General features: G+C 39.7%; 1 protein-coding gene across 1 annotated transcript in view; it reads left to right on the forward strand.

Annotated features, from left to right (window-relative positions):
- VAT1L (vesicle amine transport 1 like) overlaps positions 1 to 13,689 on the forward strand; it is a 62,074-nt gene that overhangs the window by 19,115 nt on the left and 29,270 nt on the right. Inside the window, exons 4-7 of the mRNA XM_059825042.1 lie at positions 4,062 to 4,204; positions 7,756 to 7,859; positions 9,653 to 9,708; positions 11,462 to 11,656. Of these exons, the coding sequence (XP_059681025.1) occupies positions 4,062 to 4,204; positions 7,756 to 7,859; positions 9,653 to 9,708; positions 11,462 to 11,656 (498 nt within the window). The remainder of the gene's footprint in view (positions 1 to 4,061; positions 4,205 to 7,755; positions 7,860 to 9,652; positions 9,709 to 11,461; positions 11,657 to 13,689) is intronic.

A 13,689-nucleotide genomic window follows, 5' to 3' on the forward strand; every position in this document is an offset into this window, starting at 1 on the left:
AAATGGAGAGCCCTCTAAACACCAGCTGCTAATCCAGAGGTAGCTAGATGACTTGAGGGATTAGAAAAGAGACTTAAGAGTGACTTGCATAGGCACAGTGCTGTTTTGGAGCTTAGCTAAATGCCACAGAAATTAATGAAATGTTTGAGTTCATAGCTTGAGTTCAATTCTCTTGTTTTGGTGGGGAAAGCATGAGATGTCCAATTATCAGCCTTTATTCCAAGATTTCTGAAATATGAATACTAAGAATACTTTGCACAAAAATAAGTAAGAGTCAATGTCAAATTAAGATCGTCAGAAAGCTGTAGAAGAATACTTTGTGGAATTGCCTCAAAATACTTAAGTGATATTCATCCAATTATGAAAGTACTGGTCATGAGAGTCAGTTTTAGGCTTTAAATACCTACAGAAAGCTGAAAAGTATTCTGATCTGGGATTTTAGATAAGCTTATCTCTGTGGGGGGAGGGAGGGGCATACTAACGCATTTGAGTCAGGAGAAAAATAGGTTATGCACATCCTGGGGTTTTTGTGCATTTCTCCTATTCATCTGACTGTCAGTTTGTTAAATGTTAAATCACCTTCTGCAGGATAAAAATCAACATGTTTTCTACTCTAATATTTGACCTTTTAAACATTCAGTGTTTTTGATTCAGGATATACTCATTATCTCTCATCTTCCCAAGTTAGATTGAAAATGCAGAAAACGATTTAGAGAATAGATCAATAATATCAGAATTTCACTCAATTAGCATACATTATAGAATACTGACATACCTAAATCACCGTGGGTGACGGTTTTCTGGGAGGCACAGAAAGCGAGAAAAGAGGACTGCTAGTGAAAATGACTAGAAAAGGAGAGATAAAATCAGAAGAAAAATTAATTGGGATTTTGTATGTTACAATATTTGTGGAGGCTAAAATCTGGGCTTCAGAATGAGATGGTAAGTAATAGAGAAATGAAGTATGAGAAGAGTGAAACCTTTCTGCTCCCAGAAGACATTACATCTTGGGAGATGAAGCCCCTCAGGAACGGATTTTCCTGTGATTTCTAAGAGATCAGGGATTCCAACCCAGGGAAATGGTGCATGATTTTAAAAAGAAAAGATCATTTATGTTTGGTATTGGATTACCATGCTACGAATCAGCATTCATACATGGCTTCTGCTATAAGTTTCTCTGAGCTGTTGGACAGGTTGTTCAATTTGCTGTGCTATTCCGTTTCTCATCTGTAAAGCAAGAATGAGAATGCATCCCTTCTCCTGCTCTCTTCTCTATGTCTGTTGGTACTTGTCCAAATGATCACATAAACCTTGCCTTGCTGTCTAGCTGTTTACTGACTAATCCAATGGGGAACCAATCTGAAACTCCTGGATGCCATCATATATAAAATTGTCTTCTCTTGCGATGCTCACCTCAGAGGATTGTCGCTAGCAATTATGTTCAGCGTTACATGTGAGGATGCTAAGATCCTCAGGGTATGCAGGGTTATCTAATTATTCTACTGTAAATAAAACCCAAGCACTGATTACTGGTATTTACAGACAAAAAAAAAACCTGCCTGTCTGGGTGGTCAGGCCCAAAGGTTGTGGTGAATGGAGTGAAATCCAGTTGGTGGCCAGTCACAAGCGGAGTCCCCCAGGGCTCAGTTTTGGGGCCAGTCTTGTTTAATATCTTTATCAATGTTCTGGAGGAGGGAATCAAGTGCTCCCTCAGTAAGTTTGCAGATGACACCAAGTTGGGCGGGAGTGTTGGTCTGCTTGAGGGTAGGAAGGCTTTTCAGAGGGATCTGGACAGGCTGGATCAATGGGCCAAGGCCAGTTTTATGAGGTTCAACAAGGCCGAGGGCCGAGTCCTACACTTTGGTCACAACAACCCCATGCAACGCTACAGGCTTGGGGATGAGTGACTGGAAAGCTGCCCAGTGGAAAAAGAACTGGGGGTGTTGATTGACAGCTGGCTGAATATGAGCCAGCAGTGTGCCCAGGTGGCCAAGGAGGCCAACGGCATCCTGGCCTGTATCAGAAACAGGGTGGCCAGCAGGAGTAGGGAGGTGATTGTCCCCCTGTACTCGGCATTGGTGAGGCCACACCTCGAATACTGTGTTCAGTTTTGGGCCCCTCACTACAAGAAGGCCATTGAGGTGCTGGAATGTGTCCAGAGAAGGGTGATGAAGCTGGTGAGGGGTCTGGAGCACAAGTCTTGTGAGGAGCGGCTGAGGGAACTGGGGGTTGTTCAGTCTGGAGAAGAGGAGGCTGAGGGGAGACCTTATTACTCTCTACAACTACCTGAAAGGGGGTTGTAGAGAGGTGGGTGTTGGTCTCTTCTCCCAGGCAACAAGTGACAGGACAAGAGGAAATGGCCACAAGTTGTGCCAGGGGAGGTTCAGGCTGGATATTATGAAAAATTTCTTCACTGAAGGGTTGTCAGACACTGGAACAGGCTGCCCAGGGAGGTGGTGGAGTCACCATCCTTGGAGGTATTTAAAAGACGTGTGGATGAGGCGCTTAGGGACATGGTTTAGTGGTGGACTTAGCAGTGTTAGGTTTACAGTTGGACTTGATGATCTTAAAGGTCTTTTCAAACCTGAACAATTCTAGGATTCTCATAATCAGGGTTTCTGGTTGGAAGGAATAGAAATGTGTTTATCCATGCATGATTTTACTGGTCATGCTTACAGTTTACAAATGACAATCTTTTGACTGTAAATATAAGTAAGAATCTGCTAAATTCTGTCAGACATTATTTTTAGAATGACAGTGCCATTTCTTGCTTCTGGGCATATCTGCGTACCTGTGCTAGCTCCAGTGGAATAACGTGGTTACAACAGGAGGCAGGATGTGGCTACCAAAAGTCTGTCTTCCATTTGTTAGTTGTTATGGGTAAACTAAAACCCAGAGTTCTAAAGATATGACCTGTTAGGATCTTTTTTTGAAATCTAGATGGCTCAGCATTTATGCAGTGCTTCCCTTCTTCTCTCAGCCTCATGAAATTAGAGGTTAAAACTTAGAGAAGTTAAAGTCTTCTGGGGCCAAAAGCTGGAAAGTCGAAGTACAGATGTTTGAATGTACAAATTCTCTAATGCCACAAGTCCTACCTAAACACTGACATAGCATCAGATTGACTCCACTGGATTCCTGCCCAGACGTGAGGGTGATACACTAGAAGAATGATTTTCCTGTACATGCTCTGGGCCACTTTATTTCCTTTGCTGTTGATCGGTTTTGAGGTTGGGGCACTGGCCTAAGCAGACCTAGTGTGACTCAAGGCTGTTCCTGCATTTTGAATAATCAGTAATAATTTATTTTTATTGAGAAGAGGTAAACCAGATTTGCTTTACTGTGCAGTACTTGTTATACCAACTTGCTGTCTCCCACTGAAACCATAAGAAAATGTGATCGCTTAGGAATGGTAGACTATATGCTGTCCTGGGACTGACTACACTAGACCTTCTGTATTAGGACTGCAAAAAAACTGAAGCCTTAAAGCTGTATCTGAGTACCAGAGGAGCTAAGTACTTTTACATTGTCTGCCAGAAATTCTGTTCTGGCATCAGGTGCTGTAAGGCCTTCCGTGTGAGCAGAGAGGATTTGAATGATGTGCGAAAGTGGTCAACACTGTTCTGAAGTATGAAGTGCAGAGAGGACTGCTGACCTTACTCAAGGGGCTCTGGGTGAAATGCACATAGGTTGGAAGTAGCAAATGAGAAATATACCTCTAGTACTCTTTGAGTAATCATTTTTTTTGGTGGTCCTTGTAAACTAATGCCATTTCTCTTAAATTACACTGCCTTTGTTAAAAGATCAAGAAGAACTCTTTTCCAATACAATTTTTGATACTAAATTACTTCTATCCCTGCAGTTGCTTTGTCTTCAGAATATCCTTTTGATTTAATAGTATTTTTTTCCTGTGGCTGAACTGCATTGCACTGGCAAGAAATCGGTTTGGGAAGTCCTTGCACTTGTTTGGTCTTGGATTTTGCTGTGTCATGAGTGAATTGGCAGCTGCAAAGTCTGTGAACCTATTTTCATGTCAGTGAACTAATATAATAATGTGTTTGCAGGGTCAAGCTGTTGCTCAGCTCTGTTCAACTATTCCCAATGTTACTGTTTTTGGAACAGCTTCATCTTTCAAACATGAAGCAATCAAAGATTCAGTAACTCACCTGTTCGACAGAAATGCAGACTATGTTCAAGAAGTAAAAAGGTAATCTTTTATTTTCCTGAGTAAGTGTTCTATAATATCTGGCAAAATACTATGAAAGATGACAGGCTGATTGTATTTATGGGAAGAGATTACATGTGTGAGTTTGGGGTCTGTAGTTATTCCAGATATTCCATTTGTTTACTACAAGGGACAAGATAGCAAGCATCTCTCTATTTCTTTCTAAGCCACAAAAGCTTTGTTAGTCCATGTTCATACTTAGACATCTGTTGTGAGCAAAGTAAATTAAGTGAAAAAGAATAAAGGTCTTAAAGAAGGATGTACTTTGCTATTATGTGCATATGTAATAGCTCGCTGCAATGCACTGAGTAATGTATTTTCAGTGGATCTGTAAGTTATCCAGGTTTTGAAGTTCTCTGGTGTATTTCTATCTGCTTGAGTTTTTATCCTCTGCCAGGGATTGATATCTGAGCACATGATGTCTGTTTTAATTTCAGATCCTTAGATTTTGTTTGTTTGCATTCAGATTAGAATCATCCTGTTGCCTTTTGAAGTCATCCTGTGTGTTTCTATTTACATGCTTTCAAATACTTTGTTTTCCAATTTGTCTGTTTTTAGATATTGATGTTGATACAGGTGGCAAAACTTTAGAATTGATAAGAAAATCTTAGTAAAAAATGTTTTTGATTTTATGTGTCAGACAGATAAGAATAATGTTTTCCCTTCATCCTGTATCTGTCAAAATACTAGATTACGTAGCTGGGCATAAACCAAGAAATTTCTCAAAGGGGCACCCCAAGGTAGTACCATTGACAAACTGTCAAACTTCTGTATTCCTCAGTGTGACATGCTAAGTCTCAGAAGTATGAGGGCTACTGGCCCTTAAAGAGGGCCTTCAGTAGATAGCAGACTTCTGCCTGAGCTGTTAGTAATCTGGACTGGTGTTGGAGGAGAAAGCAGGGTGTCTTGCTACTGTTTCTGGACCACTCCCAAGGGTTCAGCAGAACACTTGAAACAATCCATCTCAAGGGATGTTTTATACCAAAGGAAAACTTTTCCATATGGGAAGTTTCGCCAAAAAAGATAAAACTGGTCCAGCAGATGATACCCCTACCATTTTCCTACAGCTCAGAAGAATTGCAGCACATCTCTTCAGCCCTTTGATAGTCTTTCTCTTGGGGAAGTGTACATACCTAAGTGTTTCGCTGCCCCTGGAAAATTGCTGTAGTGAGATGAAGACCGAATTCTAGCAATCCCCACTTTACAAACCTTGATTCAGCAAGAAAGAACACTTGAAAGCATTAATCAGAGTTCAGCACCAACCTTAATCCTAACTCTTGGCAGGGGCAGCAGAAGATCTGATCTAAGTGGGTATGTGATGTGGGGACATCAAAAAGAAATCAGTGCTTAAAAAAAGGAATTAAGCCCCTTTAACTTCTGATAACTTTATGATTGCAGATAATGTGGGCTGCTTCTGCCCTTCATCAGGACAGTTTTTTGGGAGAGTTCCCTGACACCACCCCTGACTCTATGTAACAGACTGTAACTACTGAAATCAAAAGACCTGGTTACGAAGGGGTGGAATTCTGCTCTGTTAAGTCTGTTTAAAATCTCTTTTGGTGATCCTGCATTTTCACATACTTTTCCACCTTGCAATAGACCAATGAGGCAGAGAACTAGAGGGTACAAAAGATAAAATGTAGATGTAACAAGCTAGTTTGTGCTTCTTTCCTGGAATAGAGGTGTGCAGTATTAGCACAATTGATAGTCCTGATTCAAAGTCAAAATTGGCACCCTGTAGAATATGCCAATACTCTGATTTGCTCTCAGATCTGTGTATTTTCACTTTGCACTGAAAAAATAAAAAGTAGTGGTAATTCTGAGAATGTTATGAAGACAAATTGTCTTTTGAAAGAGGCAGTGGGGGGAACAGTGTAGTTGTTTGGTTTGCTGGATATTAGCTGTATACTATGTTCTGCTTAAAAAGTTTGGCTGGCCAGCAGGGAAGACAGCTCGTCTGCGTTTGCCTGCTGCACACTGGGTCAGGAGGAGTCCTAAGGGAAGGGGAAGGGTCTTCATTTGTTGAGAGTTTGTGAGCAGGAAAGGGTGGGCCCATGGTTGAGAAAGGATAGTGGTAGGAACCTGTGTTCCTACCAGGTGACTGGGGTATTCCAGGAAAGACCTTTCATCAGGGAGCAAAGTCAAAAAAAACCCCAAACCAGCCCCAACCCCCCAAAACCCCAACCAAATGAGCAAACAAAAAATCCAGAGGGGATATAAATGTGGAAATGTTCCTAGGGGATGAGGAATCAGTTCAACCGTGGAAGCCACCGAAAGCTGTTTGATTGCAAAGTCATCATTCATTTACAGTGAAAACTCATCCAGTGGCCTGAATGTAAGCAATTTATTACCCCACATACAGTACCAGTACCAAAGAGTAAAGTTGTCTTGATTTTGGTGCTGTTTGTAACCAGTGAATGTCTGAGTATCACCTTTGTTTTGTGAGGAAACAGAAAGATGTATTACAAGCCATAAAGCTTTACCTCTTTCCTGACTTCTAATTGCAGTTATACCACTGCAGAAGGCATGGTCATCAGGAGCTAACTGATGTTCCTGGGGATTAGATGCTATTGACTGCCCCCTAAACTTTTGATAGTCTCCAGGTTGCAATTTTCTTGTAGTGTCTGCACCAGTTATTTGCATAATTGTTTAAGAGTATTAATCAAGAATTTACTACTGCTTGGGCTGTTTACTTGGTTAGGAGGTAGGATATTAGACTTAGATCAAACTAGTGATAGGGTTTTGCAGACTGGTGTTTTGCCGGAAAAAAAGAACTAAATGAGGACATTTGGGTGTATCTATTTTCTTCTTCAGCATCATATTGACATTGCATTTACAAAGCTATTCATTGGGAAATCATAAATATGCAAACAATTTATTGAATACATTCTGTTTTCTATAATATGGCCCGGTTGTATCCTTAGAGCAGGGTTTCTAGCTCTTGGTGACCTCACTATGCTTGATTTAACTCTTTGCTGATGTCTAGCTGATACAAAGTCTGAAACAGAAGACTCATTTAACTTTACAAAGACATCATTTTATCTGAGAACTAGGATAAGAAGTTTCATTTCCTTTTGAATTCAGAAAAAGAATATAAGATGTGTATAACAAAAATGTCCGTTTTCTCTATGACATTCACTGACCAAAAATAAGAGTTTCTCTGACATTTCCATTCACTCAAAAAGAACTTTATATCTATCACCTGTTTTTTGATAATATAATTTATTATTATTATTATTTTGATAATATAATTTATAATTCCCCTCAAAAAAGGGGAATAAGGTGGTTTCCCACTCTTCTAAGCCTGAAAGGTGTGGGTTGGCTAGCCCAACAAACTCACATTCCAGCACTGAATGAGTTTGAATTGTCTTTTGATGACGAGAAAGTTTTCACATAGTCAAAGCCTCAGCCTTAGAGCCCTTTCTAAAGTACCTCAAAAATGTTACTATTATGTTAACCATCAGCCTGTATCATGCTGGCTGACAAGTCCTGTGGATCTTGATGCAAAGTGAGACTTCTTTCTTGCTTTTTAGAATCTCGACAGATGGAATAGATATTGTTTTGGACTGTCTTTGTGGAGAAAATACTGGGAAAGGCCTCAGTCTTCTCAAACCACTTGGAACTTACATTTTGTATGGTGAGTGGAAAAAGCCAAGTACATATTTCAAAACTAAAGCTTTGCAAAGCTTAAAATCTCTTAAAATCACCCATGCCACTCCTTCCAGAACTGGAAGCTGCCATGTTATACTTTCCAATCAAGGATTTTAGTGAAGCTGAGAATGGACTAAGTTATTGAGAAACAATAGATAATACAAAGAAACTCTTTAAAAACAATTTTAAAAAATCCAAAAGTGAATCTGCACATATGTTTCAGATTGTTAAACGTTATTGGGTGATAGAGGAGAAGTGTAGGAGAAAGCCTGGATCTCTCATTCTACACACCATAGGAATCACAGTGTGGCCAAGGAAACTGTAATATAGTTCTTGTGGGAGGGAATCTTGGAGGAAGATTTCGGGAAGAATGCTATCTTTTTTTTTTTTTTGACATGTGTTGTGGTTTAACCCCAGCCAGCAACTAAGCGCCACACAGCCATTCGCTCACTCACTCCCCCCCAGTGGGATGGGGGAGACAATCAGAGAAAAGGTAAAACTCACGGACTGAGATAAAAACAATTTAATAGGACAGAAAAGGAAGAAAATAATAATGATAAAAGAATATACAGAACAAGTGATGCACAACGCAATTGCTCACCACCCACTGACCAGTGCCCAGCCAGTTCCTGAGCAGCGCGCCCCCCCCCGCCCCCCCCCCCCCGCCCCCCGGCCAACTCCCCCAGGTTTTTTTGTTCAGCATGATGTCATATGGTGTGGAATATCCCTTTGGCCAGTTTGGGTCAGCTGTCCTGGCTGCGTCCCCTCCCAGCCTCTTGTGCACCTAGCAGGGCAGTGTGAGAAGCTGAAAGTCCTTGACTTAGTGTAAGCCCTGCTCAGCAACAACTAAAACAGTGTGTTATCAACATTATTCTCATGCTAAATCCAAAACACAGTGCTATACCAGCTACTAGGAAGAAAATTAACTCTATAGCAGCCAAAACCAGGACAACATGACTTTGAGGAATTCAAGCCCAGGCTTCTGTTCACAAATTTCCATTCATGTACATGGATTGCTCTACATAGTGAGTAAAACATGTCTTTCCTGCAGTTCTGCCAGGTTGCCATGTTGTGTGTTGATAAAGCAGGTCAAGCTTCTGTAGGAGGACAGCTGAAGGGGTTGCTAAACTTTTGAAACGAAGAATATATCTGTATCTCTGTGGAGGGTGCAGTGGCATCATGGATAAGCATACCTGCTTCCTTGGGCTTTCAGCTAGCTAGAAGGGTGGCAATAATGAATGCATTGTCACTCGGATATCTGCTTGGGCTGTACGAGCCAACCTGGTTGCCTGTTTGTAATGAAGTCCCTGCCAGTGAATTGTCATTACGTTTGTTAACAGGTTGCAGTGTACAGTGCATGTATGTTCACACATGTAGTAGTCAGATGAATGTATCTTTACAGATACAGAGAAAGGACACCTGTGTGGTGATTGCTGCTAAATAATAATGTGTCAGAGACAAATGGCATTTTACTGCAGAGAAGAGAGCTATAGAAGAGTTTTGGTGTCAAGATGCCTAGTGGCACTTGTCCTGTTCCTGGTTTTGGAAGATTTGATAGATTGTTCTTGTCATCTCAGAATACCTATAAACTTGTAGGGCTCAGTCACCTCGGCCTCTTTGTGATTTATTCCGAAAGTATAAGGATGTCTACTAGTCCCTTTTTAAACCTGGGGAATATTTTTTTCTTAAATATGAATCATGGAAGTGATTTTACATACAATAAATGGTCTGCTTGTCAGCATGTAATAAGTTGTGTGTGAATGTACTCATATTTTACAGGATCATCTAACATGGTTACTGGGGAGACAAAAAGCTTCTTCAGTTTTGCAAAATCAGTAAGTGTCCCAGTGCTGTGATTCTGCTTTTTCCTCTAACTTCAGTTTTTTCTGTAGCATTTTCATCTTTATCATTCTCCTTTATCTCTACTAAGTTGTGACTTCTGATGTTGCTAAAGAGCATTTTCCTGACTGCAATGTGGTCTGACATGTTTTCTTCTGATATGATAGCTAGACAGGAGTTGGATCTGTGTGCAATGGATATTTAAATTGTTATCTATCAGACATATATCTCTTATAAAGCTAAGTTTAAAGTTAGACTATTAATTATTTACTTATGGCAGAATATCCTATCCATGGATATGGATAACTGTACGCTGTAGCTTCCTCATATCTGAAAACACTGTCAGGACAGTGCAGTGAATTAAAGGAGATATTAAAGGAGATATATCTCTTAAGATGGGGCTTGTGTCCAGTCATTTCCAGTTTTTCAGAAATTAGTTCCATACAGAAATGCGTTTTTCAGTTCTCTGTTAATTTCTAGTGACATCAAAGAGATGATGATGTTTCATTTGTTTCCTAATTGATGTCAACAAAGCCAAAACTCAAATGTTAATTTTTTGTTCTTCAGCTTACTACAACAAAAATCTGCTTAGAAATCCTAGAGATCAAAAAAAAGGGACAAATATATCAAATAAACTGCTAGCGAGAAATAAGTTAACCAGGAGTGAAAGTGATTCCTTCAGACAGAAAAACAGAGGGAGAAGTCTTGACTGAAGATCTGTCATACAATCTTTCTGCCAAGAGCTCATTTACAGCTTCCAGCAGCAACCCCTTCCCAGGAGAAATTAGCTTCGAAAGTCTCTATGTAGTTGAAAACAAAATAAATCAAAGACTATAGCAAGAAGCTATTCTTTGCCTCCTACATTTTCTTAATGGTTGTAGTGGCACGATCTTTGTTATTGTCATGCATTTGAACTAAAACAAGGTAGTCTCTACTATGCAGCCTTTTTACTGTTAATATAAACATGTCCAGATGCGTATAATTTGTAGGGTAGGTTGGCCCAACAAAATCAATTTCAACTGAAACGTTTTTCAGAGAGTACTGGTATTTATTGACTGAATAAATATGAATAAATCGAATTAATAAAAAAAGCATATAAAATTTTGTATAAAAGTATAACTAGTTTATTTATGTAATTATACTGCCACATTAACTAAAATTGTATGAAAATTTTCATTAAAAATTGACCCATTCAATTAAACTTGCTAGGAAGTGGGATCTCGGTCTCAAGGATGCTCTTGGGCTAAATGAGATAAAATAATTTCAGTAGATATTATGAGGCTTGCTCAAATATCACAAACATAATAATGGGTGAAAAGTAAATGGAAGCTGATAAGCAGTGCATGGTTTCCTTGCTTTTGAGAGAAGAGTAATAGTCAAGAGCTGCTTGCGAACGTTTGGGAAGCTTGCATGGCTCTCTTGAGATAGCAAAGAAGGATAGCAGAAGTAAGAAGGGAGGTCCAAATTCCTTACTTCTAGACCCACATCCTAAAACCAGATCTGTTCACCATTCTTCTAACACCCTAATCTCATGCAACACAAGTCTGTGTCTTATTTCTGCATGTCAGTCAGCTGTGTACTTTTTTTGCCTCTTCCTTAAATAAAATCCTTACTGCTTCTCTTGGCTGTTGCTTCAGATCTGATAGATGAGTCGTGTATCGCGTCTGCCCAGACAGTTTTCTTGTGAACTTTCCTGTACGTTTCTTGAAAAATGTTTTTCTAATCCTGCTGTTGTTTATTGCTTTCCAGTGGTGGCAGGTTGAGAAAGTAAATCCTATCAAGCTGTATGAGGAGAACAAAGTCATTGCTGGATTTTCCCTCTTGAATCTACTTTTCAAACAGAATCGAGGTGGCCTGATCAAGGGTGTGATGGACAAACTCCTAAATCTATATAACAATAAGAAGATCAAGCCTGTGGTTGATTCATTATGGGCTTTGGAAGAGGTAGGAGCAAAATTTCTTTCCACATTTTGAAATTTCAGAAATATATGCACTTTTAGATGTAAACTTAGATTTAAATGTGTTTTCTAGTTATTAATGTATTCTGCTTTTTATTTTGTGCACAAGTTGTCTCCAAAGCCCCTGCTATTCAGAAACTCCATGATCCAGAGTTATCCACATACTTGTCTAATAAATATTTCTGGACTTTCAAATGCTCTGTGCAAAGTTCTTAAATACTAATAATAAATGTGGTTTTCCAATCTTAGAAAATTGTTTCTGTTTCCTAAGTGCATGAAACATGTGACTAACAAGTGCAGCATGAAATGCAGACATTATAATTGAAAGCAACTTAAAATCTGTTCTGAGGAAAAGATCTAATACATAAGCTTTAGTTTCAGAGTTTATTTGTGCTAGCAAGCCTTGGAAGCTTGGAGGTTTTCAGGAAGTTCCTGAAAACGTATCACAGGCAGTCAAATCAGAAATCACTTTTAATGTAAGTTATGTTTGTGTGGGTTTTTGGTTCTTTTTTCCCTTCTAATTACTCAGGTCTTCTTAAAAACATGTTAAAGAAACTAATCTGATCATAGCCTGGGCAGTTATAAGCCCCATGACCAAAGCACTGTTTCAGAGACCTTTATGCTTAAGATGCTGATGAATGAATGTAAGTATCTTTGGAGGTGTGAACAGTCATTAACATATAAAGAAACAGCATGATTATAGTAGCACCACTAGATTAATATTTGTGTTTTATGTGTTTGAAGTGCACTGAGCCTGACACATCACTTAAGATGCATGATCTGTAAAAGCTCTGCTAAATGTGAATTGTGGTTGTATCGTTGTATGGTTGCTATTCAGAAGGTGCTGCCACAAAATTCTGTCTGTGTCTGAACACATTAGCTGGCATTACCATGCATCCATGAGGAAATAGTAACCATCAGACTTAATACATTCATAATCTTGTATTTTAGTAAGATTTTGAATGCCCTATGGGCACAGTTTTGAGCCCAGCATGTTGTTCGTTACTCAAGTGGCATTATAGCACCGCCATTGTCATGGACACAGGTGAGATATTTTGAGTTGCGTGGCAGGACTCCGCAGCCTGTGACAGCTCTTGGAGCAGGATGCATTGCATGTTCACTGGGGCTTGTATGTGCCTGGGCCAGGTTATATGACAAGGCGTGTACTGCCTTAGGTTGTGCTAATGTGGGAACTATATGTCTCTTCATGCTATCACTACATCTGCCCCAGTATACCCCAACATACCACTTACGTGGTACAGCAGAGGCAAACTGTCCAGCATGACATGGGCTCCGTTTGTTCCTCTCCAGCAAAACAGAGGAATGATAGCTTCCCCAGGAATCTCTTCCTGTTTCTCTAAAATGTCTACCTGAGGCCACGTTGTCACTGACAGCAACTCGGTAACACCTCTGCCAGCCACTGGCATGGGAGTGGATAATTCTCACCATCCACTGCTTAAGGGAAATCCGATCTTATGATAAAGGGCACCTGTCTCGGGCAAGACAAAATCCTCTGCTAGTGTCTGAAAGGGAGAGCCCTTTGGAGAGCGGTGTAAAAAGAAATGGAGTAAGATTTAGATTTTTGATGTGAGGTTTTTAATAAGCTTAGAAAGTATTTAAAAAATGTAAGTGGCACAAGTCTCTAGGCATTCTGCAATTTCATTGTTCATGTAAATATGTACTTTTCATGTATTGGTGAGTAAGAAAAGGATAATTAAAATAGCAACAATAGCTTAAAAAAAAAATCTTGATCGAGGACATAATACGAAAAATTACTCATGGCAGGCTGATCTTAGTAGTCAACGTAATGGGAATTTGTTGGGAGACTTCTGTTTGATAACATTTCATCTAACATTTGGCAGTGACACGCACCATCCCTACTGGTAGATTGTGAAATGTGTAAATACATCTGTTAAAAAGTGCAGTCTAGAAAACTACAGCTCATTTATCATGCCTGTTCACTTTCCATGAGCTATCTGGTGATTTACAAAGGAAATGTCTGGCTAGTATCTTCAGGGA

The sequence above is a fragment of the Gavia stellata genome, chromosome 15 (genome assembly GCF_030936135.1).
Source record: "Gavia stellata isolate bGavSte3 chromosome 15, bGavSte3.hap2, whole genome shotgun sequence".
NCBI lineage: Eukaryota > Metazoa > Chordata > Aves > Gaviiformes > Gaviidae > Gavia > Gavia stellata.